Source organism: Pleuronectes platessa, chromosome 16 (genome assembly GCF_947347685.1).
Source record: "Pleuronectes platessa chromosome 16, fPlePla1.1, whole genome shotgun sequence".
Lineage (NCBI taxonomy): Eukaryota > Metazoa > Chordata > Actinopteri > Pleuronectiformes > Pleuronectidae > Pleuronectes > Pleuronectes platessa.
Window position 1 is genome coordinate 18,086,561 of NC_070641.1, and position 27,746 is coordinate 18,114,306.

Genomic DNA, 27,746 nt, shown 5'->3' on the forward strand with positions numbered 1-27,746 from the left:
AGAGAAGTCCTGCCAATTTTAAGTGTAACATATTGCCAGCTTGAAAATGGGAAAGAGTGGGATTCGAGCCCGGGTCCCTCTTGTTAGAGGCCAAACGCTTTAACGACTAGGCCACTTCAGCTGATGGTTTCCACCCAGAACTAAGCACATTAAGACGATTACATTAAGACACATTACTATTACATTTTTGGCTTTTAGATACTGGATGAAACCTATTGTTAGAGAATAACCCAGTGGGGGGGGGGAAATATTTTTTGAGAGAAGATTCCAGATTCACTATACGGCTAAACAGAGCCGTATAGTGGACTTTAATAAAGTTACACATAAAGAGAGAAGTTTCCTGTCGTCTATACGCGAGGACGCTACAATATGAACGTGTTCACCGTTCAAATTCATTATGTGTCATTGAGTTGCGTTCAGTTCATCATTCTCATAAAAGTGAACGTGTTCATTGAACACGTTCTTTTGCGTTAGTTCATGCACAACACTGGTGGAGATACACAACAGTGAGATAAATTAAATCGACACCAGGGGCCCGCGAGTGCAATTAAAAAATTCTTTAATTTATATCTTTAAAATTAAAAACATCTGAATTGCATTCTACCACCTCCAAAGGCACAGTCATACTTAGAGCAGACCAAATTCATAAAACACTGCCACTGAACATTTTTTTTTCCTCAAGTTTGTTTTTTACATTAGAAACAATAAACTATAAAAAGAAATGACTAAACATTTGTCCTACCGGGTAAACAATGGCCATTCTATATGCTTTGGGACATTAAAAGACTGGAGTGATATGTACTGTCCTGCTGTGGTAGCATCAGACTCCATGTGAGGATGATGTGCTGGTTTGAGGCTGGTGTTGCCCGTCAAAGATGTGCACTGCAGCAATTTCAAGACATATGCGTTTTAAATCAGGAAGAAGGAAATGTTTACAACAACTAATCTTGATGAACAGCCAAAAGAAAGCCATTGGCAGAAGGGCGGAATCGCAGAGAGAGACGAGGGAGATGAGCCTCAGTGGACTGTGCAGGGAGAGCAGACAGAGATTTCCCCTCTCTCAAAATTCTCTGAACCACACTGAGCAGAGCACTGTACACTGTAAAAACACACAAACACCTAAGACGTAAAGGATTATTGAAAATAAGATGGACTCTCTCGGAGCTTTAAAGACAACAATTGAAAGTGTGCAAAGAGGCAGGGTTTGTGGAAAAGTCAAAATAAGGTCTGAGATAGGACTGATAACTGAACGTACAAACACAAATCAAGAAAGCACACAGGCTGATTACAATGTGTGACAACACAGCACCATACACGGCACGAGAGGTTCACTTAGTGACAACAAAATTCAAAATAGTGGATAAATATACAGCAGAATATAAGTATATCACCGTTCTTACTCAGGCACAGTCCTCCTTAAAACATAGAGAGAAAATTCATAAATGACATGATCTGGGATCAAAGTAAAAGTTTGGCACACACAAGTGGAAAAATGCATCAAAATAAGGCAAGAAAATGATATTTCAAAGAACAATGAGGCCACAGAGGAGCTTAGTAGATGAGCAGGAATGAAACTCTTTAAATATATGACACATACAGTACCTCTCTCGTGGAACTAGCGGTTCGATAAAAAGAGAAAGGTTTTTTTTGCAGCAACTAATGAAAGCCCCTATTCTACAGCCGTAGTTTTATCTTTACAAGTGTGTGCAGCAGCCGCGACAGGCACTCCAAGAACACCACTATGTTTTCTTTACAGGCAAATCAAATCAAACAGAGAATCTACACGTCTCCCAAATCAACAACATTTGGAAAGCCTTGGGAAATATCTACAGAGGAAACCAGTCAACACGTGCATGACTCACAATCACACAACCAGACAGACAGACACACACACACACACAAAAACAATGTTGTCATCCTCCAGAAAACACATTAGAGCGGTGTGACCCCTCACACTCACAAACACATACGAACACACACACACACACACACACACACACACACACACACACACACACACACACACACACACACACACACACACACACACACACACACACACACACACACACACACACACACACACACACACACACACACACACACACACACACAATCCCAACCACCTGTCTTTTACAAATGTGTTTTTCCTTTGAATGAATTAGTAACTAAATTCAGCAACCTCTGACTGTCAAAGGTCCTGACCCACAACCTCTAGAATTTACTTTTACACACACACACACACACACACACACACATCACCGTATTTTCAAGATCACTTTGATACGGCAGTGGCGGTTTCAGGAGGATCCAGGGTGAGCAGGTGTTTCTCGTCAAGGCTACAGGTTGTAATACAATGAGGAACGAAAATGACATGCCTGGATTTCAGTTCATATTTTCAGAAGATCGTATGACTCAGGGTGAAAACGCCTTGTGTTTTTCTTTGCGTTGAGAGACTGGTTTTTGAAACCGCATCCTGTTGCAGAAACAATGATTTTGTATTGCATCAATGGTGCCAACAGGTAGTCGTGCCATTCAGGCAGCAGCGGATACTGAATGAGCGTGGTTTGATTGTGCGTGTGTGTGTGTACGTGTTTGTGTGTGTAAACAGGTGGGACAGTTACAGTATGCAGCGAGGGGTGTGCACACACATTTACAAGATCTATATACATGTGTCAAGTGTATAAATTAGTGTTCTTTGTACATTTAAGTGTCTGTATGATTAATATAATCAGCCCACATCTAGCAGTGTGACTGTGGTTAGTCGTCAGCTGATCCGGTGGTGAAGAGGACTCTCTGGTCAGTTCTGGCCAGCTTAGCAGGCGGCTCCAGAGACTCATCTCCAAGTACGACCCCATCTGGGGGAAGACAAAGCTCCTGACCATCATCGTCACTCTCCTCCTCCTCCTCCTCTTCCTCTTCTGGCATAGACAAGGGTAAAGCAGCTGGTCAGAGACAAGACTTTGAACGTGATCATAATCGGAGATATTGTGAAGAGTGTAAGTACCTTTGTCAGGATCCAGCTGGTTTAGACCTCGGCCTAAACTGGCAAACTAATAGCAAGAGGGGAATTTGTTAGAATGGCTTACATTGTTTATTTCAGTTATGTGTGTCTTTGTGTGTGAGTGTGTGTGTGTGTGTGTGATGGTACCTCTCCCATGACAGCGATTGGGGTTTCTCCTTTAGCCTGGGCCACTCTGTGCTCAATCAGGTAGTACATGTACTCATCGTAGAGCAGGCGGATCAAGTGAAAGGAACCGAAACTGGCTGCACTCCGCAGGGTTAAGTCCCTGATCACCATGGAACTGGAGAGCAGGGACGGTGGGAATGAAGGAACTGTTACAATTACATTCAGTACCTATATCACATCTTCTCTAACCAGAAACAGGAACTACTCAGTGTTTCACAATGACAAAGTTCAGAAGGTAAAGAATGAGTCATCTCCGCCGAATTCAATGTTCCTTGTTCCTTGTTACTTAATTACTCAAATTCCTTATTTTAGATTAACATGTGAAGATAAACTGATGCAAAAGATAATCTTGGCTACTTTATTAGCAGGGCTGCAACTTACAACTGTTCCCAATATCTATTAAGCGGCCGTTCTGTTTCTTTGAGAAACTGGGACCAGAGACAGTTTAGCAATCAATCTTTCAGTAAATTAATCGGTTAAATACCTAACCGCTCACAGAAAGAAAGACAAACCCCTCATAAAATTCTTGGCCCCCAAAGTTTCAATTCCAAAATCAACTTTTTTCATCGCACCTGTAAAAGGACCACTTGAGCAGGAAGAGCTTAGCGGCCTTCGGGAAGGTAGAGCTGTGCTGGTAGGGCTTTAGGACCTGGGAAACTACGCCATCCAGCCACGCAGCCCACTGCTCCAGTGAGTTCTGCTGCTGAAGGGTCAGCTTGAAATCCTGCTCCAGCCGCTGCACAACGCGGTCCTCACACCGGCACACCCACGAAGCCTGCTCCTGCAAAGGGCAGACAGGACAGGTCAGCATGTCAGTAAGAGGCTGTCACATCTGGCCTTAGTTGCATCAGTTAAGGTTGCAGGGTCTGCTGGATGAATTCAAGTTTACACAGTCTACACTTAAACAGAAGAGGGAGGGCAGCTATAAAGAGTTCTCTGCTACCAGCTGAGGCTCATGAAGGAAGGAGATAGAGCGTTTCTGAGAAATGACACAGAGCTTGTTTCACATTTCCTTGAGCGGGAAGTTGCACAAAAGACAGAATGTCTGTCACAGAAACCTCAATAAGACTACAGGCTACAGCAGAAGATCCCTCAACCACGAATACTGAAATTCATATGAGGTGACATGCATGCTGCCAGCACTCAGAGACTAAACCGACCTGGACGTTTGCAAAATCAACGCGGTTGAGGTCCGAGAGCATCTGGTTGATCTGAGCTGTGTTCTGGAGGACAGCACGGGCCGCCTGGGCGAGGTGGTTCAGACTGGTGTAGCGACGCAGTGTCTGAGCAAACGCATTGGCTGAAGTTACCTGAGGAAGCATGTCATGCAAATAATGAAAGATGGGTCAGATATCAAAACATTTACACGCTTCATTTCAATAACCTGGAAACATACAATTAAGTCTGCGAACAACCATATGTACCAGCTTTGGGGTTATTTCAGTACTTAGGTCTTCATGAGCAGTTCCATGTTATTGATTAAGTGTTACAAGCCTTTATTCAAACAACTTTTTCAGGATCAATCATCCTGGTGAAGAAGTAAATTTTAGCATTTAAACTGTGAGACTTGTTATGAAAAGGCTAAAGTTGCTACACACAGAGATTTTTATGCTCAGAGATATTCTCAAAGAGAAATTGGTTGCACTTATGTCACATATGTATTCTTTTGTAGCGCTCGACAAGTACCTTGATTCGGACCATCTCCTCTGGGATGTTCATCATGGCATTGGTCAGCCAGCTCTCCAGGCTCTTGGCAAAATTACGGATGGCTTGAGTTAAGGCACCTGGGAGAAGGAGGAAGAATAGAAAAAAAAGTTTAATCATGTTCACTTCAGATTGCCTGAGAATGGGCCTGGGTCAATGATTATCAAACACAAGGTTCACATGGAGTGAGAATTTGCAGGATCAACAGATTTCCTGGTCATGTACTGTATCATATAAAATATATTTAATGTAGTTGAATTTCTATGAAATTATGAGATGAGTTGGGGCATGACCCGAGGAAGAACCCATTCAAATGTCCAGTGGACCGGGACAAACAAGCACATCCAGGAATGTTTTCCTTACTTTAACATGGCAACATCAGACGCTAGCCTTGTCTTTGGTATGTGTTCTCTCCATGTGCCATTAATAGATTGTACATGTGAAACGTTGACCTCTGTTCTCTCATTACCTCCGCCAAGGCGGTTGTGCTTGATCTAAATCATACGAATTTAAAAGTGGTTTCAGAATGGGACAGTTGGGCCTTTGGATGTATGCAGTGACATTTTAGTTCTTAATAGTTCCAGTAGTTGACACCTGGGCTTAAGAAGCCCCGTTACCTGGGTAGTTCTATTGGCATGTGCTGTGGGTATGAAGAGATATAGTATGCTTTCATGCTAACCGGAAGCCAAGTTGAATTTTTTTATTATTTATTATTTATTAGCTGATATTTCTTTGTGGTCACCTTCACAGCAGGAAAGTCAAGGTGAATTTTGCAAATTCATACTAATTGTAGGGCCTTACTGGGGATGGGCCTGAGGACATCAGGGATGAGGATCTCTACCAGGCTCTGGTACAGGCTGTTGTCACAGTCACGGCTCCAGCGCAGCACTGGGTCATACTTGCACAGAATAACCAGGCAGGACTTAGGGAGACGCTTCTCTGACTCATCATGACTGCAAGACACGCACACAGTTTGTATGAAAATAGCACTGCTACTGCCACAAGGACAGAAACTGAATTCTGAATGTTTGGCTTAAATATTTAACCACTCACACAGCCAACGTGGGATCTCCATCCTGGCTCTGGCTGAATCTCCAGAAGGTCTTCCACAGTGTCTCCACCAGGGTAAACTGCAGGTTGACCATCACATCCAGTATGGCCTGAAATAACAAACACAAATATCTCATACATCAATGACTGATAATGAATGACCGAGCACACAATGTCAGGACTATGCTTAACTGCTGAACTTCATGTTTGATGTTGGCTGAGAACTTTGACTCTCTACGACTGACTCGATGGCCACTGGATAGAAAAGTCACTCATTAATACTCACTAACCAGTGTCCTTTCAGCTGCTTACCTCACAGTGCTCTCTGTACAGCAGCTGAAAGCTCTTGATGTGCTCCAGTTCGATACCCTCCGGCAGAGACTTCCCCTGAAGGTCGATATCTGCGAACTCTGGTAGAGATCTAGACGCATCTGAAACACAGGAAACGAGTAAACTGGATGTGAGAAATCATATCACGTGCACAGAGCAATTAGCATTATCTGTTTATAACATGCTATTTACATGTTCAATCACATTCATTAAGCCATTACTGTCATAGCTTCAGATATTTGTTCACTGAACACACCTAAGAACTGCTGGTACTGTTGAACCTGGGTGCTGATGTCCACGTGCCCTGACCCCTGTTGCTGCTGCTGCTGCTGCTGGCCTGCTCCTGACGCAGTGCCGTTTGTCATTCCTTCCACTTTGTGCACAGGCTTCAACCTGGTGGGGACAAGGAGTTATCTACATGAGACAGACTAGATACATATTCAGCAAAAAAGAGAGATAAGTATTAAAGTGAAAAGAAGTAACAATTCTGTTTTATCATATTAACAATAAAAGTTGCTTGGAACTCCAACAGGATTTTTAAAAGAACATAAAACAGTGTGAGAGACGGGCAGAAAACATGAGTCAACGCTGTGGCCATATAAAGGAAATGGAAAGAGAGGAAGAAAACAACAACTGAGAAATGGAACCAGGAGTGGAAACTTTGTGTGTACCTCTGTTTCTGTGAGAAGGGCTGCTGCCTCATGGCCAGATGTTGCTGGTCTTCCATCAGACGGAGAAGAGAGGAACCTGCCTTGATCCTCAGGCCATAGTAGTGGTATTTTGAATTACCCCTGTCAGGAACAGAAAAAAACATGTTTTCACTTGACATTGAACATATTACGACACATTAGGCCTACAGAGACAAAAGCAAAAGGATGTGAGAGGAGCAAGTTTATGTTGTCGAAATAAAGTGACAGTAACTCGATTCAAAGCCACATTAGTAGTGACTAATATATACATGCATATCTTTAATTTCATAAAATACAATAACCAACCAGACCATGTGATTTAATTTGACAGATATATATATATATAACCAAACGTTTCTAAAACGTCAGTCTTTCTCACTCTCTTCGTCTTTATCAACTCACTCACCCACATTTCTTCCTACACTAGTTCTACACAAACACCTCTGCAGATATTCCTGGAAAAAACTCCATTGCTCTCAAGCAGGAAAAAACGTTTCGTGCATGCACTTTTTGAGATCAATATGGATTACTTGTGTGTGTGAAATAAATTGTAAGCCGCGTAGCTCTTCTCTACTAATGTGCTTCGCTTTTCTGTCACTTTTCTGTCTGTTTTCTTCCCTGCTCTCTCTGTGATGTCACAGTTACATTTAAAACTTCAATAATATAAAAAAGATTCAGCAGAAACCAACATAATGGAAAAATACATTTAAATTATTCACATTAGTAAGATGTCAATAAAACCCTTCAGTGTCAACTGGGGAACTTGTGTATTAAAGGGAAATAAGTGGGCGTGTGCATATGGTCTATTATGTCTTCTATAGCGGTGTCTGATAACCCATCTTACCGAGTGCCCAGGCGTCGTGTGCGTAGCCCCATGAAAACAGATCTAATGAGTTTCCCAAAAGAGGCAGCATTAACAGGCTCTAGTTTCTGCTCCTGACAGTGCAGCAGATAGTGGCAGTAGAGGGTGGACCGGGGCAGACTCACTCCTTCAGCTGTCTCATAGTTGTCCAGCAACCACTGTACCTGGCCAACAGGCAGAGAAAAAGAAAAAAAAATAGCTGGTGCAGTTAGCAAAGAAAATAGATGCAAATGGAAATGTGCACACATAAACATACATGCAAAGTTGCAACTGCATTACACTGAGTTTTCAGCTATATATATACTGTACATGCGTACACAGTTTCCAAATCGATAAATTATACAAACACGGAAGACTTCATTCACATTTTCAGTTTGTTGATCATTCGGGGAGGAAAAACACGAATACATTTCTTTGCGTGCCGTGGCATTCAACTTTGGTATGCAATGGATAAATGAACTGTAATACTGATGGGATGTTTGCTAGACATAAGTTGTTTACCATTATCAAATGGGAGTTCTGTATGATGAATTTGACATGAACAATATAATGTTGGGGCATTTCAGGCAAATCAATAATGCCCCTCTTCACATGCAAGCTAATGATATGAAAAGGATGAAGTCATGGTTTTGTTTTCTATGAGGAAATCACAGTTAAAAATTCTGTATGCTACAACAAGTGTTATTGTGATCAACAATAGTATATTATCATATCACCCAGGTGCTCACATTTTCTGGTTCTAAAATGAATGTCGGTATTTTTAATTGTGCTTTCCACTTGACCAAACTCTACTGTGATGCGATTTCAGTGTGTGCCACTAGAAGGTTGTGAAGATGAGAACAAAACGAGAGGGAATTCCTGCGCTTGGCGCCTCTGCATACCTTCTTGTCTGCCGACGGCACGCTACTCTCCTCGCCTTCTGTAATACTCACAGTGGCTGGGGAGGCGCGGGCGGTGTGTGAGTAGTTCTGACTGTTGCCAGCTGCCCCTCCGCTGCTGCTGCCCAGCATGTAGCCCCCCTGGATCACATAGCTGCCTGCTGTGCCACCATTGGTGCCTGCCCCATCCCCTGCCCCATTGGTGGTGCCACCTGTGGTCACCAATGTGGCTCCTCCCCCTGCCGCAATAGTGGGCTGTGCCACAAACATGGACACGCCCCCTGTTGTGCCAGCCGTCACAGAGACGGTAAGAGGAGTTCCAGGGGTGGAGGCCTGAGAGCCTGAAGTTGGCTGAGCTTCATAATACTGTGCAGCTGTGGTCTGGGTGTACAGGGGTGTGTCAGTGTAAGGGAAGGTGCTGGAGCGACTAGATAAAGACAGATAAAGATGTGTTAGAAAATACAAAAAATGATATCTGGACATTTGTTTGAAAATGACTGATGCAGTTTGGTTCTGACATTGTGCTGGTGGTGTAGGTGGTGTCTCCTCCTTCCACATACTGCACTTGATTGGTGTAAACATGTTGAACTGGCACTGGTGTGAGCTGCTGGACCTAAGGAGAAGGCAGACGCGGACACACACAAACAAACACAAGCGCACGCATCAAATAAATCTCTCCTTGGATACTCAGCCCATATTTCCTGTATCGCCACAGGGGGATCCTACCAGGTTTTACATACTTTGCCCTTTATGTTTTTAACTTGTCTAACTTTCCAAACAGACTATTGATACCCTCAACTCAATAGCAGGAGTCCCTTGTGTCCCTTACCTACTTTGAAAATTGTTGCAATGTCTTGCATTACCGGTGACTGGTAATACTGAAGGAGATCCAAGGGGAGGTAGAGGAGCTTTTCACTGATTTCCAAGTCCAGGCACTCTGGATGATCTTTCTACCTGACTTAAGCTGTTACTGCTCTGGTAGGGAGGAGCTGGAAGCCGACAAAGGCAGGTTTGACCACGAATGTGATTAGTTGACTAATAGTAAGCCAAATGTGCAGATTCTATACAGGTCACATGTGATGCTGTTTTGTAGTATAAGCGGTGATAACCAGGGTGTAAGATAATGATGGTCTTGCAAATGATGGTCAGACATCATATTAGACCACCACTCTTGAACTGTGTTGGAGGGTTAAAGCTTACCTCCTGGCTGATATGAACAGGCTGTAGACTGGTGACACTGAGCTGGGTCCCGGGCTCAGTCTTGGTTATCTGGGAGGTGGCCTGCACCACAGACGTCTGCTGAGATAAGGACACAATCTAGTTTTAAGAGTCATGGAAACATTTCCTGGTGTGCTTGTCTGGGTGTGTGCGAGTGTATTTCACCTGTTGAGCCGTCTGCACCTGTTGAACAACCTGTGTGGGAACACCTGTCTGCACCACAGCTGGAGGAGGACTAGAGTCCGACAAGCTGTCACTTGAGTGAAGGGAGCCCTCTGAAGGACATAGAGCAAATGTAAGGACCCGACAAGCAGAACACATGATTCGTTTTTGCTTCCATCAATGGATGACAGCAAATAGAAAAATGATATAACTTTTTCAGGCATGATAAAGGTTTACCTGTGACTGTTACAACGATGTACTGAGGAGTGCTTTGAGCATTTCCAGTCTCTGAAGGGGAGCCCTGAATTTCTGCCGTCACATACTGAGTCTGAACTGACTGGGCCTGTGCTGTGGGCTGAGCTTGACCACCAGCTGCAGGCTTCTGAATGATGATGGAAGTGGCTTGCTCAGTGGGAGCAGTTTGGCCCGTGGGTGTGACAACAGTGGGAGTAGCCACAGCAGTCTGAATCTCAGCCAGAAACTGCGGGGCAGTTGCAGGGGTGGAGCTGGCATCGGGCTGCCCAGGTGTGACGGTGACACCAGTCCCCTGGGATTGGGCTGCCGACTGGATCTCGCCTACGTAGCCTGCGGTGGCCATTACAAGAGCTGGGAATCACCCTAGGACAAAGAAACATGTGACAACTTTATACAAATATCAGAGATGCTTATTATACAACAGTTTGTTCCTGGTCACCTATGCAAAGGAGGTCATGTTTTCATTATTGTTTGTTAGCAGGATTACACAAAAACTACTCGACAGTTCATCATGACACTTAATGGAAGGATGGAGGATAGGTCTGGGAAGAGGCCTTTCAATTTTGGTCCAATCTAAATTAGGGGGCAGAACCAGAAAAAAAACTTCCAATGCGAATTTTCACATATTTAGGGGGTTGGTATCGATAAGTGTGTACATTTACATTTACAGTGGTGCCGATCCAAATTAAATTGTAGAACTTTTGGATTGATAGGAGGTTTCATATGGGGATTGTAGATCTGGTCAGAGGTATGCTCTTTACTGAGTGACAGACTAGTTATTCTTGGCTAGGACAGCTAAATATGTCTTGATCTTACAAACTGCTGTAAAATCATTCTGACAGAAACAGACTATGCATAAAATATTCGATTTTAGACAATTTCTATCTCATCACAGCTCGAACTAAATTTGACTTTAAGGAAAGGAGTAACTACTAGTACAGAGTTATTCGATAATATTTTGAAGTAAGGAGTCGAAAGTTATAAAATTGCATGAATAAAAAAAGGACATGAGGCGAGTGATGCATGTCATCTTAAAGTTTAAGTGGGAAAAAATAAGTAAACATCAGATGCAACATTGTGTGTTCAACAGTTCATCCCTGTGAGACTTGGTGGTTTGTTGCCTTGATGCTGATCAATAAGGTTAGAGGAGAGTTTTTTCTGAAAGCAACGCTGACCTGTAGGCGGTGCACCTAACCTGCGCGCGGGGGGTGGCACTGAGGGGAACACGCATTTCAGTGTCTCCTTACTTGAAATGTGATCACACAAAACCTGTGGCCTCTCACACATACACACACAGCAGGAAATAACACAATCCAAATGAGGGGAAAAAAACTCACCCCACTGCATTAACTCTGCAGTGTTTTACACAGTTGTGCTTCCTGTCAGACACACAATAATGTGAGATAACACATGCTTATAACGTATTGCACAAATGCACAATCCCTCCCCTGCTGTTTTCCATTCTTATTTATATTTCTTACATTTGTACTTGCACAAATTCAACCACAGAAATAAAACTCCTTGTATACCTGCGTGACAATAAAAATCAAATTCACATTGATTTTCACATTTTGTGCACGGACTGATTGAAATGGTTTCTTTTGACCCACACGAGGGATTCTACGAGAGTGAACCCTGTTGTACGGAAATGAAGTTGCTTCACACGACAAAGCTGTGACAAGCTGAATGAAAAGCACCTGCAGAACCCCCCCCCCCCCATCAGTCCCCCGCAGCCCCCTCGGTGCTCGTGTCCGCCCCTGGCCCCACACAGCCGTCTCCACTTCCCCCATTATCACAGATTGCTCCATTTCTCTCCTTTAACCCTGACCTGTCTGAGCAGTGACTCTCTGAACTGGACGGACCCACACTGGCCTCCCTCCCAGTGCGGTCGACGCTGGGCACCGACTGGTTTGATGCTGAATTAACCACTGGCGGGTGGGGGGGGGTAAAGAGAAACATGTTTTGAACCGACATCGACTCCACGTTAAAGACACGAGCGTCCGCTATCAACCATCATATTTGCACGCGCGTGTGTCTGTCGTGACATCACGGGGCGCGCGCTAGCTAGCTAGCTATCCGGCGAAGCTAGCTGGTCTCTACAACAACCCGCCATTTTGTACCTTTTTGCATTTGACATCGCCATAACAACGGCCTGCTCGAGTGTGCGTCTGCGGCCGCGTCGTCATGACACACAGACACACAATCCGCTGTCACACCCGAACGAGGAGCGAGCACACAAACGACCTCGTTCACAGGGGAAAAACGGACACACCGCCGAATGGTGTTCGATACCCACGCCTAGCTCGCAAGGCTAACCCCGGCTAGCCCTGTGGAGACAGATGCCTGTTATGGCCACTGGAACAAGAGGGGGGGGGGGGGGATTCAGCTGAATCATTAAACCGATATGAAAAAATGAAAAATCATCCCTGCGTGTTAAAGAGCGTCACCTCCGGTTCCACGTGTGTGTTTCCCGCCACCGGTGAAATGTCTTCTTTTATTGTTTTAGGCGATTCGGTTGTTGTTGTTGTTGATTCTCGTTGCTGGGTTCTCGTCGCCAGGGCTACCGTGGCTATGGCGCTTCTCGTCCTCACCAGGGCAACTGTTGCTACCCACCCGCTCCCTCCCCCCCTCCCCGGTCCCCCGTCCCGCGCGCTGATTGGCTGGAAGGCTGGGACAAATTGTCTTAAAGCCACAATGACAGAATTTAATTTTCTTTTTTTCCCCATTACAAAACACCCCACGCCCATTTGGAGAAAATTTCCCGACTGTCCTGTAAACAAGATGTTTACAATTCATTGACCCAACTTAACAATTTAAAGGTTCAGCGTGTGTAGAATCTAGTGACATCTAGTGGTGAGGTTGCAGGTTGCAGCTGAACACAGTACACCTCTCTTGACCCTCCCCTTCCAATCATGACAGAGAACCCGTGGAAGCTTAAGTTGTCGCGAAAAAGTCAAAAGGTGTTTAGTTTGTCCAGTCTGGGATACTATAAAAATACTTGGCAGTCTCCCCGGAAAGTATCCTCTCTCGATGTAAACATACATATTTGCACAATTTTTTTCTTTAGGTGCATATATATATATATATTGCGTTTGTAATATTTTGAGCATTGCTAGAGAGGCTGTGACTCAAATATTTCATTGTCAGCGACTGCTAAATTTAAATTCCAGACTGTCCTGGAAACAAGATGTCAACAAATTCATCGACCAATCTAAACGATTTAAAGGTTCAGCATGTAGAATTTAGTGACATCTAGTGGTGAGGTTGCAGGTTGCAGCTGAACACAGTACACCTCTCTTGACCCTCCCCTTACAATCATGACAGAGAACCCGTGGAAGCTTTAGTTGATCGTGAAAAAGTCAAAGGTGTTTAGTTTGTCCAGTCTTGGCTACTGTAAATATACATGGCAGTCTCCCCGGAAAGTATCCTCTCTCGATGTAAACATACATATTTGCACAATTTTTGTGCAAATACATTTGTTTTCTTTAGGTGTGTATATATATATATATATATATATATTTTGCTTGTGTAATATTTTGAGCATTGCTAGAAGAGAGGCTGTGACCCAAATATTTCATTGCCAGCGACTACTACATGTTATTGTTTGTGCACATGACAAAAAACTCTTAAATCTTGAATCTATCGTATTTAAATATTAAGGGCCCATTCCAGGGTAAAGACAACAACAATTCGCGCAATTTAGATGAAACACACGCTACTTGTGGCACAGGATCAACAATCGGCAAACTGTAAGTCATTTCTTAGCCATTACTTAACAGAATGGGTATAGAGATGCTTCATCTTAACTGTCCTTTTATTTATTTATTATTTTTCACCAATCAGTCTGTCATGTATGATCTGTGATGTTGTCAAGGAATGTTTGTGTTTCTCTTCAATAAAAACAAAGTTTAAAAAAAAAAGAGATGCTTCATTTCTGAAAGCTATTATTTGAAGTTATTATTACTATTAGTAGTAGTTATCATTTCTTAATTTACCACAGAGAATATAATTAAATTTTTTTGCCGTTTTGTGGTCATTGTACATAATAAGATAGTCCCTAGCATTTTGATATTGCGCTTATGACCGCCACAGGTCACTCCTTTGACACTGTGTTAATGAGTGTCAGGGTGAAACACCTTCCTCAAATGCCATTTTGTTTGCATGTCATCATCACATTAATTACAAATTCATCATCCCCATTGTAATCTTCCAAATGGGCGACCTTTGGCTATGGCGATACTCAGATAAAAATGTGTTTTATTTCAGTCTGACTCATAATAATACTTCTATGTTATCTGACTTTGAAAATGTCACTGGTCCTGTCTCAGTTCACCTTTGGGAAAAGCAATTTTCAAGAGAAAATGAAAATTATATATCCGGAAGTTATACCTGGTCATGTGTAGCATAAAATGGCTAAGCTGATATAAATAATTATGATATCATTCACCATGCCTTGAATATATCCCCGTAGTGCTGTCTATGAGTGTTAAATCTTATCAAGGGAATTCATGGAAACATGCGTAATTAGGCCGAAAAGGATTATTCCATGTATTCAGATAATGTCAGTTCACTATTATTATTTTTATCATTTTTGTTTTTGAAATAAATTCAAATTTGTAACACTCTTCCTTTAGGACTCTGTTTTTTGATGATACCTTATCTATTTATTGTGCCAGTATTCATTCACAATAAATTGCATGGCGGCTAAAGACCATGAAAGATGGTTTTCATAGTGCCTACACATAGCACTACATTATAGCATTTATATATATGTAAATGTGTAAAATATACAGAGACAGAGAATTGTAATTGGTCAGTGTGCCATATGTTTCATGCATATCACAACATGACCCAACGTTTTACATATTAAATGTAAGTTTGATCTGATGACGTCATTATATTGTTATGGGAAACCAAAGTGCTTCACATGCTGAAACACTATAAGATCATAGGGGCCTCTGATATATTTGTTAATTATGCCACCTTTGGTCTGCTTTTTGTCTCCATAAAGGTCACTGACTGTATCTGTTTTTCGAATCTGTTCTCCTCACGTAGAAGGCCTGCAAGTGCGTACGTAGTATGTATATCTCCCTTTCACGGCTCCAAACCCCTTTATAAACCACGCCTGGGTCACCTAGAAAGGCACAGCTCTTGCAAACCAGGAGGCAGAAAGCCAAGTACTGCTCAAAGCAAATAATCGACCGTCATTTTAACCACATCTCGCCATCTTGAATTTCCTTTTGACGCTATGTGGAAAGCTGTGGTACTCGCTGTGTGTCTGATGGTGGCTGGGGTTCAGCCCAAGGAGGACCAAGCATACGGGGTGAAGCTCTGTGGCCGTGAGTTCATCCGGGCGGTCATCTTCACTTGTGGGGGCTCACGATGGAAACGATCACTCAGGAGCGCAGGTGAGACCCGGAGGTGCCACATCTTCACCACCTTGATATGTCTTTTATTTGTAGCTGATTGTTCTAGATGCTGATTTTATAAATGCTAATATTTAAAACATATTTTACATTCATTATTTTTATTTTACTTGTATTACATGCACTATGATGTTATACGTTTTACTGTCCTTTTGTTGTACCATAACACCTGTAAAGCACTTTGGTAAATCAAGTTGATTTAAATGTGCTATATAAATATAAATGACATTGACCTTGACTTTACTATGTTGATGGAAACATTTGAATTGATTATGTGAGATTCACCATGCTCTCAATTTCCAATAACATGATAATTTATGACAATTTTAGATCGGTATGAATTAATTGCATGTCCACAATGAAGTAGTAATTGTGTGAAATTGGCAGAAAGACATCTGCCGATGATAACTTCAATAGAGGGTGAAGGAAATTTTAAACTGAGAAGGACAGAGAATATTTGATATTAAATTATGAAAAAAATGTAGACTATGCTGAAATCAGAGAGCTATATTTGTCATCTGCAAGGTTAAGAGATGTGACTTGTGACCTGTGTACTGGTAAAACACGCTCTAAATATTATTTTAACCTCTGTTAAAAGATGACTCAGAGGACCCGTTTAGCTCCCGTCAGGATGAGGACTTCGAAGGCTTGAGTCCCAACTCGCTGGAGAGTCTTCTCCAAAGGACCAGAGATCTTAGAGTCCCACCTAGAGACAGCCAGGACGGAGTGTTCAGCAGGCCGACACGCTCTTTCATCACTGAGGAGATCCTGGAGGCCCTGCGCAAGGCTGACCGCAAGGGCCGCGATGTGGTGGTGGGTCTGTCCAATGCCTGCTGCAAGTGGGGCTGCAGCAAGAGTGAGATCAGCTCCCTTTGCTGAGAGTTGAACCCCCCCCCCCCCCCCCCCCCCCGTCTGAGTGAAATCCCGGCACATTGCATAAATTAATATACAAACAGATACACAAATACACACACTCAACCTTTATTCAATGCATGTAAATCCTATAGCAGTTAAACCATTATATGAGCTGTAAGAAATGTTGAAATGTTTGTGTCTGAACGGAAAGGGCTGTCATGTGTTAAAAATGCATTCCAGGCTGTGTGATAAGCAGCCCAATTTATTTATTCTTAAATCAATTCAACTGAATTATCGATTTTGTATTTTTGCATTACTTTTCAATTGTGCACCTTAGAACTCAAGGGAATGAAACTCTTTGTTTGAATCAACAGCTAAATAGATTGTCACTAATGTCTAAAAATGTCTTGTTTGTAATTATAAGCCGAATGTTAGTATCTTGCCTTTATTTTTTGAGCGACCCATAATAAAAAAAAATGAATGTTATTAAAATGTCGTCATTCCTACATTACCATAGCGTAAGGCTCACTTTGCCTAAAATGTCCTGTGCTTTCATATTTTACATTTGATAGAGCACAGAGCGAGATTTTCTGTGGCAGAGGTTATTAGATCCGAAGTTAAAGTTTCTAAATAAAAATCCAACTTGAAATTACAATAAAAGAACAGAAGTATTTTCAACAAAATTTACTTAAAATACCCACAGTATAGGTTCTTTATGTGCATATAAAACAACATGTTATAACTACAACATATATACTTTATATTAAAATAAACAATGTTAAATATGATTGCATCAATGTGTAAGCAACACTTTCCAGTTAGAGCTTGTTTTATCTACTTAATATACAGATAGGCTTTGTCAGTGCCAGCCCCATCGCCAATATATGTATTGTAGGAAAACAAAACAAAACAAAAAAAGTTTTCACTCCTTCATTTAGGATTGATAAATGCTTGTGTGTGTGTGTGTGTGTGTGTGTGTGTGTGTGGCGTCAGGCATTTAGTTAAGATTACGGTGAGGGGGCCCTGGGCCCATGAGTGTCCTGACTGAGACACAGGTACAAGATTGAGTGTGTGTGTTTTGTGTCTTCTTGTCCCATTGCCTAAATGTCCACTGTTATCCTCCTGCCTGGAGCCACGTTCACGGACATTAAGGCTTAAAACAAAGTGTAAACATGACACCATTTCCAGTTGAATTTGAATGTCGTACACTTGGATGACACCACAGGAGGAGTATTGAGTCTTTTATGTGTTTCTTTGCTGTAGTTTTTTTAAGAATCTGTTCCCACAGTTCCTTCAGTTGATTTGGATTTGGCTGAATGTCCAAACGTGTTTTGTGGACTCAAACACCACATAGGCATAGTAGACAGTAGATAATGATTAGTGGTTGAACTATCTCCTTTAGCTTTAAAAGGATAGTTCGCTTTTTAACACCTTAAAATTTGTGTGTGTGTGTGAGTGTGTGTGTGTGTTGACATTAACATTGACATTTAATAATTTGACTAAAACATGTGAATTGATTGTGTGAGATTCACCGTGCTCTCAATTTCCAATATCATGATAATTTATGATTACCATAGATCGGTATGAATTAACTGTTTGTCCACAATGAAGTAATAATTGTGTGAAATTGTCCAGAAAGACATCTGCCAATGACAATTTCAATAGAGGGTGAAGGAAATTTTTTATTTATTTTTTGGTTGAACTATCCACTTTAGCTTTAAAGTGATAGTTCACTTTTTGACAACTTAAAGTTTAAGGTGTAAGGGGGTTAGACACAGTCTACGTCACAGTCTACATACAGTCTATATATACACTGCACATATATATAAATTTAGTCTAAGAATGGCTGCGCAAACTTGTGTGTGTGTGTGTGTGTGTGTGTGAGTGTGTGTGTGCGCGCGTGGATTTTTGCCGTCACTGGTACTTCCAGAAATGGGCGGGCCTTCCCGGCTCACGGACCGAGCAATTAGACCTCACTTCAAAACAAACTTCACGGATTCCATCGTCCTGAGTGGGATTCCGACAGAATGAACCAGCGGCAGCTCACTGCGTCTCATAACGAGGTAAACGATCCACAGCAGCTCCTCGTCGTCTGAGAAGGAACAATAACCAGGAACCGACGGTGGAAGCTTCCGCTGTCACACAGACCGTGTGGACTGTTACCGTAGATATGCCGCATCACAATTAAAGTTGTAGTTATGCCGTCAGTGTTTAAACGTCACTCAGCCTGTGTGTGTATAACAAACCGAAGCTGTGTATAATATCCACAAACGCAGCTGCTACAGTCCAAAGCGTCTGTGTTGGCAAATACATCAACTGCATGCATGCGTGTGTGTTCGGTGTGTTTCCACAGACACCACAGGCCTGGATCCAGATGTGATGGCCACACTCAGGGAGAGGTGGATTCTGTCAGTCTTGCTGGTCCATTTACAGACTGGTTTAGCAGCAACAGGTAGACTTTACCGAGGCTTCACACATGAACATGAACGTGTGTTTGTGTGTGTGTGTGTGTGTGTGTGTGTGTGTGTGCGCGTGTGCCGAGAGAAATATTGCCATTTATACTGTATTTCCTCTCAAATGTATCATACTTCTTACTTTTGTTTATCTTCAGTTTGTCTTTCTTTTAAAGTCTATTTAAAGCAGATATACGAGTTATGAGAAAAGTCCATTATATATAATATAATGCTTATGCATAGTGTAAACATCTTGAGGAGGTATGACCCTCAGATCGTTGATCTACCTCAGATGTGTCACATGTTTTGCTCTTCAACAAGTGGTTGTTATTCTCTGCCTTCAAAGTAGAGTTTCAAACTGCAGCCTTAACTTAAAAGCGACAACATACTTATACAACCTAAAGGAGAACGAAAACGACATCCATAAGATATATAGAAAAGATCAAATCTATGGTATACATGCACTTCCAAATGACTTCCCAGTAAAATATACTGTAGATGCTCTATGCCGTTCTATGTTTACATGATGGTTGTGTTTCAAAGCATTGTGGTGAGTGTTTAATGCGCAGGACGTGTGCTGCCTACGCTGAGGCCATTACACCAAGCATAATGTATTTTGATAAAGGTTGCCACTACATGCAGGTCAAACTCACGTTATGTTATCTCATTTGTAGTTATCGCTATATGATTTTAAACCACATTGTTCGACACTGAAGAGGAAGTGGTGACAAAAAAGGGGTACAGTTAGTGTTTATTTCCTGTTCATGCCACAGGCCACGTGCCTTCCTGCAACGTGTTGCATGCATGCATTGAGCTCCGCTAAAAGTCTACAGGCTTATGAGAAATGAGTCAAGGTGAGGATCCTGGACTAATGAGAAAACAATGTTGGTATGTGGGCTTCAAGGGATGTGGTGACTTGTAGCTGTTCCTTTTAGCTTTTTTATTTCCCTTTTTTAGTGACTGTCTTTGCCATCTTATAAATTCATCTCACAAAAAATGTACATAAAAATTGTTCTCAAAATTGGCCCAAAAGGTTTATATATTTTTTTAGGTGTACAGGGATTTGACATGTTCCTATATTTTAGGGCCATTTAGTTTCACCAGTTCTTCATCTTAGACTTTTCATTAAATATGTTGTATGGCTCTTGTATGTCAGTATCTTTGCTTGCTGTGACAAATGTTAATTTTAGATTTGAACATTTCAGAATGCCACTGGCCAAACGGTCACTGCTTTTTGTCCAACTATGTGAACCAGTGGATCTGAGTGTGTGGTTTTATACCATAGACAACTAAAACCTCTCTTTAATAAAGAGAGAAATAGTAGTTATACCCACCTAAAACTAACACTTATCGTGCTCAGTCTTTGATGAAACAGCTTTTCTTACAAGTTCCTCTCTCCATTTAGGCCCTCCTGCTCCTCCCTCTGATCCTGTTTGCTATATGCCATGTGATGAGAAAGGCTGCAGTTCAAATATCCACTGTACTTGTGATCCAGGACCGGACCCTCAGATAACCACCAACTACAGCCTGCACTGGGGCACAACAAACAGCGAGTAAACAGACTAATAAATATTCATTATAGGTTTGATGACAGTAATGTGAATTTCAGTATTGTGTCTTTTTTTTGGATGACTCTATTTGTCCTGTTTTGTTGTCCAGACAGGGGCATGTGACCTGTCCGACCAGCTCAATAAGCGTTATCCATCGTCAACACTTCAGCCGTGGAGAACTTCATGTATGGCTGGAGGCTAAGAACAAGCATGGTTCTGCCAAATCTAGGGAGAATGTCTTCAACACAAGAGATATCAGTGAGTCTGTCTTTTGCTTCTTCTAATACTTTTAGGATCATTATTATTCATGAATACAGACAACACATCCAAAGTTGATGCCTCTCTGATGAGCAGGAAAAATAATTAAACTTACTTACAATTTAGTTTCAAAATGTGATTCATAATTCTGATAACATTGTTTTTACATATGTTTTTCTGTCTCAAGTCAAGCCACCCTCTCCTAATATCACCCTGGGACATCAGGAGCCATTAGAGATTAAGTGGCGCTCCTACTGTGGTGAGCTGCTTCTCTCCATGGGATCCTGTGAAATCCGAAATCGGGCTTTGGGAAACCTAGTTTGGCCTGAGGTGTCTTTTCTTAAAATTTTGATTTGCATCTAATTTTCTTCTCTTACTTTGATTAATGTCATCACAATTAAAAGCATGCTCAATATATTTTCCCCTTTCACACAGCATGAGACTGGATACCATGACTCCTATACACTTGAAAGCCCCCTGCCTGACACACTCTATGAATTTCAAGTTCGTTGTGACTGTAGCGAAGGGTTAATGAGTGACTGGAGTACAAGCCACAGGATAAGGAGTGCGGAGAAAGGTGAGTCCTTGTGTGCCTCCGGGTTGACAAAATGTGTGTATGTGCTGAATAATTCCACATTTTGAGAAATGGGTTCATTCGTTTTCTTGTTAAATGCCAGATGAGAAGATTGTTACAAGCTTCATATCTGTTCAATAACTAGAGGGTGTTTACCTCTGAGTGCATTCCTCTGCCAAGGTGGACTAATTCTGGATCCAACACTCTATTTGGATCTGCTGCAAATGCTTTCTTCACATATCTCTGTGGCTATGAGATATAAGTTGAAAGTACCTTAATTAATCCTAATTAACTTAGCTACACAATGGTAGCTGTTGCTAGTTCCTACAGCTCTATTTGTTACCATACAGTAACTGAATTATAAACACCCTAAAATACATATTTTTGTTCACAGAATCTGGATCATTATCTGGATCCGCATTAAAGTCTATATGTTTTAGCTCGTCTCTCTTAGAAAGTATTTCTTGAAAAGCATTTTATCTTGCAATGTTAAAAAGTTAAAAGATTAATAAAAAATCTGATGGTAATTCATGGTAACTTTTTTTTCTCAAACAAAATGTCTTACCTCATTCAGCCCCTGTTGGCAAGCTTGATATATGGATGGACTGTGGGCTGTTGCCTGCAAGCAAAGACTGTTCTCTAACCTGGAAGGTAGGTAAACAAATGATCCACAATCACTTTTCACTGACTAGAGTAATTGACTGGAATCTCACTTTGTGCACACTCACCAATTGCTATCTTGTCCTTGTCTTTATCCCATCCAGACGCTTCCTTTATCTCAGGCATGCGGTGCTATTGTGGGATATGAAGTTAAATTGCTTTACAATAATTCCACATGGAAACTGCTGAATTTGTCCCCAGCTGAGACAAGAGGCCCGCTGTTGTGCAATGAGACGCAGTGCCGCCTTACCTCCTCTCTAAAGGACGTATCATCAGTCAGTGCATCAGCCCTCAACTCTCGTGGTGCTACTGCTCCCTCTCATCTAGCTATGCCAAATCCAGGTATCAGCTGCCCAGATTTAATGATGTCATCAAAGTATGGACAATTTTGAATCAGGGGCTGTATTCACATCCCTTTTCGTCTGAACGTCTCTTCCATCTGGCTCACTAATATAAATATTGGGCATTTCAAACATAACAATCGTACTTCTACAATTGTTGGTCTAATTCATTTAGTGTTTTAGATCCAAAAGCACCTGGGATCTCTGAGACAGTTCAGAAGACGTTTATGTCATTAACACCCGGTCCCAGTCAGTCAGATCCTGCAGGAAATGAGCTTCATAATGTCGGCTGTTTGGACAAATAGGACAGTAATTCACTTTTTAGAGCATTTTGATGGGGAGTGGGTTGATAAGAATCAAACAAATATTTAATAATCAGAAAAAAAATCTTTAAAAAACCAGACATACAGTATTATTACATATACATTAAATAATTACTAAATTCAATAAATAAACCTATTGAATATGTCTAGAATTTCAGTATAAAGATTTTCATTTAATTTGTTAATATAATCTGAATATCTGTACATATAGTGTTGAATTATTCTTTAATTGAATTTATTTAGTACTAGTATTTAATTATAATTAATAATAATACAATCTAATTTGTCTCTTGCTTAGGTAAAGATGGAGATGTAAGAACTATAAACCTCAAGATGAATGAAGAGAACCTCACTGTGGCCTGGGATCTGCCCTCGAAGCCCCTCTCCAAACTGAAGGAATATGTAGTGCAATGCAAACAAGTGGAGTCACGTCTAGGCCAAGGATTTGATTGGGTCAAAGTGACCAATAACCAGACAACAGTGTTTTTTAAAGGTGTGTTTGAGTTGACTATTTTCATATTGATAAGAGCCAGAATTGGCAACAAAAAACTAAACGTTTAGCTTGTTAGACTTTGTGGTTTTACATGAAGATTAAACCCTTGTTTGCTAATCTTAAAGTGAATGTTTTACTCTGTTGTGTGTCTCCACCTACAGGTCACTTTATAAAGCACACTCCCTTCCAGGTGTCACTGTTCAAAATATCCCACAACATGACAGTCCGCTACCTTTCATCAGTCATCGGATATTCTCTTGAAGGAAGTGCGTATTTGGGCATTTTTCTTGGGCTGTCTTTCCTCTTGCTAAATCTGAACGCTCACCTCTCCTCATTAAGTGGAAGATAATCTTGTGGTCTTTGTGTCCCTTTCTCAATCACTTTTCAGTTCCCTCCAGCGTGCCCTCGTTTCAAGCATTTTCTATTGGTTCCACTTGGGTGACCCTGTTTTGGACGGCTGTTCCCTTATCCAAGCAGAATGGGGTGATCCAATACTACCTAATAGGATTAGGTCAAGAAAACGGTACGGACTGTAACAGTATACAGAATATTATAATAATTGAAATGCTATTATGTAATATTTTCTTTAATAATTTGTTTGAACCTTTTATCATAAAGGAATTGTAGGGAACTGTTAGATATTTTGAAGATATATTTGTTTGATTATTCTAGCCACATTAGTGGGTCTATGGATGGCAATGTTGGACTTTCAGTAAATCCACCATTCAGGTGATGGCTAATAGATGGAGCTAAATTTGATTCTCAGAGATTTTATATTAAGATGCGCAACATGACAAGTTTCCCAAAAGTTAACCAAAAGCGTCTCGATCGCCACTTTGTGGTTGGCTACAATATAGGTCATAAATCCCGCCTCCTCCATGTCAGTGGATGGAATGTGGACCAAAATTTTAAGTCAAAATACATATATGTATTATGTAAAATAAATATTTCCCAAATATAGTTCCTGTCATTTTAGGTAGAAAATACAACACTGATAAATGTCAATGTAAGATTGTTTTTAATTAGTTGCTGGCTGCTATAAAAACCGGGTGAAATGACATGATTGACAACAGAGCCTGACTCACGATTGCTCGAGTGTGTGTCTAGGCGGAACCTCTCTATTGCAGCCCCATCCCCTGAACACTGTAGCGCAGACCCTGGCATTTGCAAGATATCAAAGTTCATATCTGTGATATTTAAATAAACACATATGTTATTGCATGAAAGAGAAAAAAATTGAGTAATTTGCAAAGTGAAGAAATAGCATTGTATGTTTTTTTTGTGTCTCAGCCAGCTCTTCTCTAAATAATTGACCTTGCTCCAATCTCTTTGTCTCTCCTAGTGTCCAATGTGACTGCACACCCACAGAGTCCAGATGGGACTTATACGCTGAACCTTCTGAATCCAGGTCAGGAGTATGAGGTGTGGATAAGAGCTGTGACTAAGGCCGGGCCTGGAGCAAAAGCCACCACAACGTTCAAAACTAAACAGAGTGAAAATCATGGTACAGCATCACATAGTTTTACTCACGTTGACACATGCATTGGTTAATTTATCTCATCCAATTTCTCTCTCTCATTTCAGATCTTTTAAAACTAGTCCTGCTTCCACTATTGTTTATCAGTTTAATATGTGCTGCGTTTGTCTGGTGAGTATTTCTTTGTTAGTAGATATATTTTGAGTATCACAAAATCCTCTACTGCTAGTCATTGACAAATCTATAGTTACAGTGGAGATATTTAACCAACCATATAACTTTAGTGTTGCTATAACTAATCATGTTTATGAAATATTGATGTGAAGAAGTTGGGATTGTGAAGAGCCTTTGTCTTATGCCTCTTTCTTTTTTTTTTTACTTTTTTGTCTTAGCTTTTGCTTGGTAGCAGAAAACAAAATGTGTCCCCAGGTGAATTTATTGTTCAATGGGAAAGTGCCAGATCCCCGCAACAGCAACATCTTCAGAGGGATGAAGCACCAGGTGAGAAACTGATTTCAATTATAGGATTTCTTCTGAGCCTGGTTTAATCTCATAACAGGGTTTGCACTGAATGTCGAGCCTACATAATGCCATTATTTTTGTTTTCTACTGGTTACTGCTTAACCTGCTTACAATGACATGCTCTCGGATGTGAGGAAGTCCTTTTTCCTACTATGTAATTGCAAGAAGATTCTCTGTTTCCCACAGAAATAGTGGCAGAATCTTATTGTATAGAATATATAACAGGGTTTCTGCAGGGTCTTAAAAAGTTTTTTAAAAAGTTAAAATATTACACACTATGTCTTAAATACATTGAGGTAGGTCTTAATGTCTCTGCTTAGGACGCTGTATTAAAACAAATTAGACCAAATAGGAACTCATAACTGATACAAACACCTTGGTCAGAGTTTATCGCAGCAGACTCAGCTTGGCTGTAGGAAAGACTATGAATCCTTCCTGTCTCTACCTGTGTTTCCCGCGATATTGTTTTGAAGGTAAACCTCTTCTAAGCTTCTTCATATCTGCCGTGCTTGACATAGATCTTCCGTTTTATTTATTTTGTTTTTAAAAAGTCCTGCATTTAATTGGGTAAAACCCGGAGAAACCTTGTGCTAAACTATGTTTCATTATATGTAAATAGATTAATGTGGGAAACATTGTAAGTGCAAGAGTAGTTTTGGTCCATTTTGAAACTTGCAGGCTGCCACAGTCTAGGTAATTAATTGGAAACACTGGTGTGTGTGATCTTCCTATAGATGATTGACCCATTTAGCTCGATCTGCATACCCATCCCCGAGCCGCATCCAGATATCTCTGTTTTGGAGGTTGTTAAAATCCAGCCTGATGCTTTCACGTCCAAGCCGAAGGAAACCTCAGACCAAGAAGAGCCGAGGGAGAATGCTGTCACAGAGGAGTGTGGCAGGATGGACGGCAGTCATGGACGAGAGGAGTACAGCAAGATGGTTGACTCTGATGAGGAGAGGGACAGAGAGGAGGACAAGGAGGATTGTTGGAGCTCATCAGAGGAAGACCAGTTTACAACAGGTTATGAAAAGCACTTCATGCCCACTGCCTTGGAAATACTGGACGTTTGAAGATGCCTCCATATTGCTCAGTGGACATTTACCTCAGATGTGTGTTCAATGTTTTTTTATAATGTGCAAAATGTAGATTTTTAGATGATGACCTCTGTGCAGGTTTCTGTAGCCTTCCTCTGCAGGACCCTGGAGGCTGGACTCTTTTATATGTTTATTGTTTTATATTTTTGTTTCGCCATTTGGTCATCATGTTGGTTTTTCCTATTTCAGTTACAACTTTTGTCGTTCCCCATTTTGTCTTTGTATTGAGCCTGACTGTGAGAATACAAAGCCATTGTGTTTTTTAAGAGACAGAAATATGACACATTTTTCTATAAACTGACAATGAAATCTAGGTATTAATTCTGGCTGGAACCCTAATATACTTGACATCAAGATCACCCACCCGCCAACCTGAAGTGGCCTCATAGAGGCACACTGACTGAAGATCCTGCCCAGTATTAAATGATCATCTGAACATCTCATCTCTGCAGATTCATCTATAAAATGTTAAAATAAAATTCCTGGAATGGCGCTCAGTCGATCGCATTGCACTGCCAAGGCCCAAACAAGCCTCTGTCTGTTCAGGAAAAACTAAGTGGGGTGATCATGTGTATCGATATGTACAAACGCACAGACCTCAAAACCAATTGAACGATCCATCAGGAGGATTGTCTTATTTTATTTTATCTTTTAAGTTAGTTACTGATCAATTTCATGGATATTTCTTTGGCCCATTCAACATCATAAAGAAAAAAAAAACACTTAAACTCCTCATTCGAGGTCACAACATGTTTAAAAAAAAAACATTTAAGTTTTATTTTTAATCTTGCGAAATTATCATAAAACTTCCAGATTATAATATAAAATAAATAATGACTGAGGAAATATATATATATACAACTGTAACTTAGCGTAGTTGATCGTTTACGGCTCAGCATCAAAGGATTCATGGTCCATGTATGTCCAAGATAGAGAACACCGTTTTCTAATGGCGAGTGATCAAACTTTGACGCCACCATTGAGCCATTTTGCGACGCCCATTGAAAATTCCTCCAAAATACATACATTTTCACCACTTTCTAACTATCTGCAAATTTTTGTTAAGGATTTGAGCATGTTAACGCAAATTCATTTGCCTGAATAACAGGGGCGTCGTTAGGCCTGTTTTAGGGGGGCTGAAGCCCCCCTAAAATGTGCTTCAGCCCCTCAAAAATAATTATTGATATTTTTTTTTTTTTTTTAATTAAACTATTGTTTTACACATGGACAAGTTATTGATAACTCTAACATGCTACATGTCATTTTAAATTGACTTCAGTGCCATGAACATGTTTTCTGATCTGATATTGACCTCAACCATGAATAAATTGAAATAAATGTGTATATATACAGTAAATATATAAATGATAATGACTTGT

The 27,746-nt window shown here is 41.0% G+C and overlaps 3 protein-coding genes across 11 annotated transcripts; 2 read left to right on the forward strand and 1 right to left on the reverse strand.

The window, feature by feature from the left end:
* Positions 1–542: 542 nt before the first annotated feature.
* Positions 543–12,958, reverse strand: rfx1a (regulatory factor X, 1a (influences HLA class II expression)). 7 transcript variants are annotated; one of them, XM_053443923.1, is made up of 19 exons: positions 12,786–12,958; positions 12,459–12,693; positions 10,321–10,701; positions 10,087–10,196; positions 9,904–10,002; positions 9,222–9,316; positions 8,707–9,130; positions 7,808–7,989; positions 6,946–7,065; positions 6,531–6,667; positions 6,257–6,375; positions 5,948–6,054; positions 5,696–5,847; positions 4,877–4,974; positions 4,351–4,500; positions 3,763–3,971; positions 3,152–3,305; positions 3,008–3,053; positions 543–2,921 (listed from the first exon to the last, which is right to left on the reverse strand). In XM_053443923.1, the coding sequence occupies exons 3-19, from the start codon at positions 10,679–10,681 to the stop codon at positions 2,761–2,763; spliced, it is 2,724 nt and encodes a 907-aa protein (XP_053299898.1). In that variant the 5' UTR covers positions 10,682–10,701; positions 12,459–12,693; positions 12,786–12,958; the 3' UTR covers positions 543–2,760. The 7 variants fall into 7 exon arrangements, with proteins under 7 accessions (XP_053299898.1, XP_053299899.1, XP_053299902.1 ...); XM_053443924.1 differs by lacking the exon at positions 12,459–12,693 and having other exon boundaries at positions 9,904–9,999; positions 12,786–12,957; XM_053443927.1 differs by lacking the exon at positions 12,459–12,693 and having other exon boundaries at positions 7,808–7,983; positions 8,758–9,130; positions 12,786–12,957.
* On the forward strand, positions 10,032–16,643 carry rln3a (relaxin 3a). Of its 2 annotated transcripts, XM_053443930.1 has the most exons (3): positions 10,032–10,216; positions 15,350–15,746; positions 16,363–16,643. In XM_053443930.1, exons 2-3 carry the CDS (start codon positions 15,587–15,589, stop codon positions 16,641–16,643), a joined length of 441 nt encoding a protein of 146 aa, XP_053299905.1. In that variant the 5' UTR covers positions 10,032–10,216; positions 15,350–15,586. The 2 variants fall into 2 exon arrangements, with proteins under 2 accessions (XP_053299905.1, XP_053299904.1); XM_053443929.1 differs by lacking the exon at positions 10,032–10,216 and having other exon boundaries at positions 14,271–15,746.
* Positions 16,644–18,502: 1,859 nt separating this feature from the next.
* il12rb2l (interleukin 12 receptor, beta 2a, like) lies at positions 18,503–27,738 on the forward strand. 2 transcript variants are annotated; one of them, XM_053443454.1, is made up of 15 exons: positions 18,503–18,682; positions 18,973–19,071; positions 20,478–20,625; positions 20,732–20,880; positions 21,068–21,210; positions 21,316–21,457; positions 22,029–22,105; positions 22,219–22,456; positions 23,077–23,271; positions 23,433–23,537; positions 23,660–23,794; positions 24,614–24,775; positions 24,856–24,919; positions 25,141–25,249; positions 26,005–27,738. In XM_053443454.1, the coding sequence occupies exons 2-15, from the start codon at positions 18,999–19,001 to the stop codon at positions 26,341–26,343; spliced, it is 2,079 nt and encodes a 692-aa protein (XP_053299429.1). In that variant the 5' UTR covers positions 18,503–18,682; positions 18,973–18,998; the 3' UTR covers positions 26,344–27,738. The 2 variants fall into 2 exon arrangements, with proteins under 2 accessions (XP_053299429.1, XP_053299430.1); XM_053443455.1 differs by lacking the exons at positions 18,503–18,682; positions 18,973–19,071 and adding exons at positions 19,107–19,676; positions 19,779–19,810.
* The last annotated feature ends 8 nt before the right edge of the window (positions 27,739–27,746 follow it).

Bases quoted from the DNA above. Each gene is read 5' to 3' on its own strand.
- rfx1a (XM_053443923.1), bottom strand. From the start codon at position 10,681: ATGGCCACCGCAGGCTACGTAGGCGAGATCCAGTCGGCAGCCCAATCC. The intron at 6,376-6,530 runs GTGTGTTCAGTG...CCTGTGTTTCAG, and splicing joins ACAGTACCAGCAGTTCTTAG to ATGCGTCTAGATCTCTACCA. The intron at 6,055-6,256 runs GTAAGCAGCTGA...TTGTTATTTCAG, and splicing joins TGTACAGAGAGCACTGTGAG to GCCATACTGGATGTGATGGT.
- rln3a (XM_053443930.1), top strand. From the start codon at position 15,587: ATGTGGAAAGCTGTGGTACTCGCTGTGTGTCTGATGGTGGCTGGGGTT. The intron at 15,747-16,362 runs GTGAGACCCGGA...CTCTGTTAAAAG, and splicing joins ACGATCACTCAGGAGCGCAG to ATGACTCAGAGGACCCGTTT.
- il12rb2l (XM_053443454.1), top strand. From the start codon at position 18,999: ATGGCCACACTCAGGGAGAGGTGGATTCTGTCAGTCTTGCTGGTCCAT. The intron at 22,106-22,218 runs GTAGGTAAACAA...TATCCCATCCAG, and splicing joins ACTGTTCTCTAACCTGGAAG to ACGCTTCCTTTATCTCAGGC. The intron at 23,272-23,432 runs GTGTGTTTGAGT...CTCCACCTACAG, and splicing joins GACAACAGTGTTTTTTAAAG to GTCACTTTATAAAGCACACT.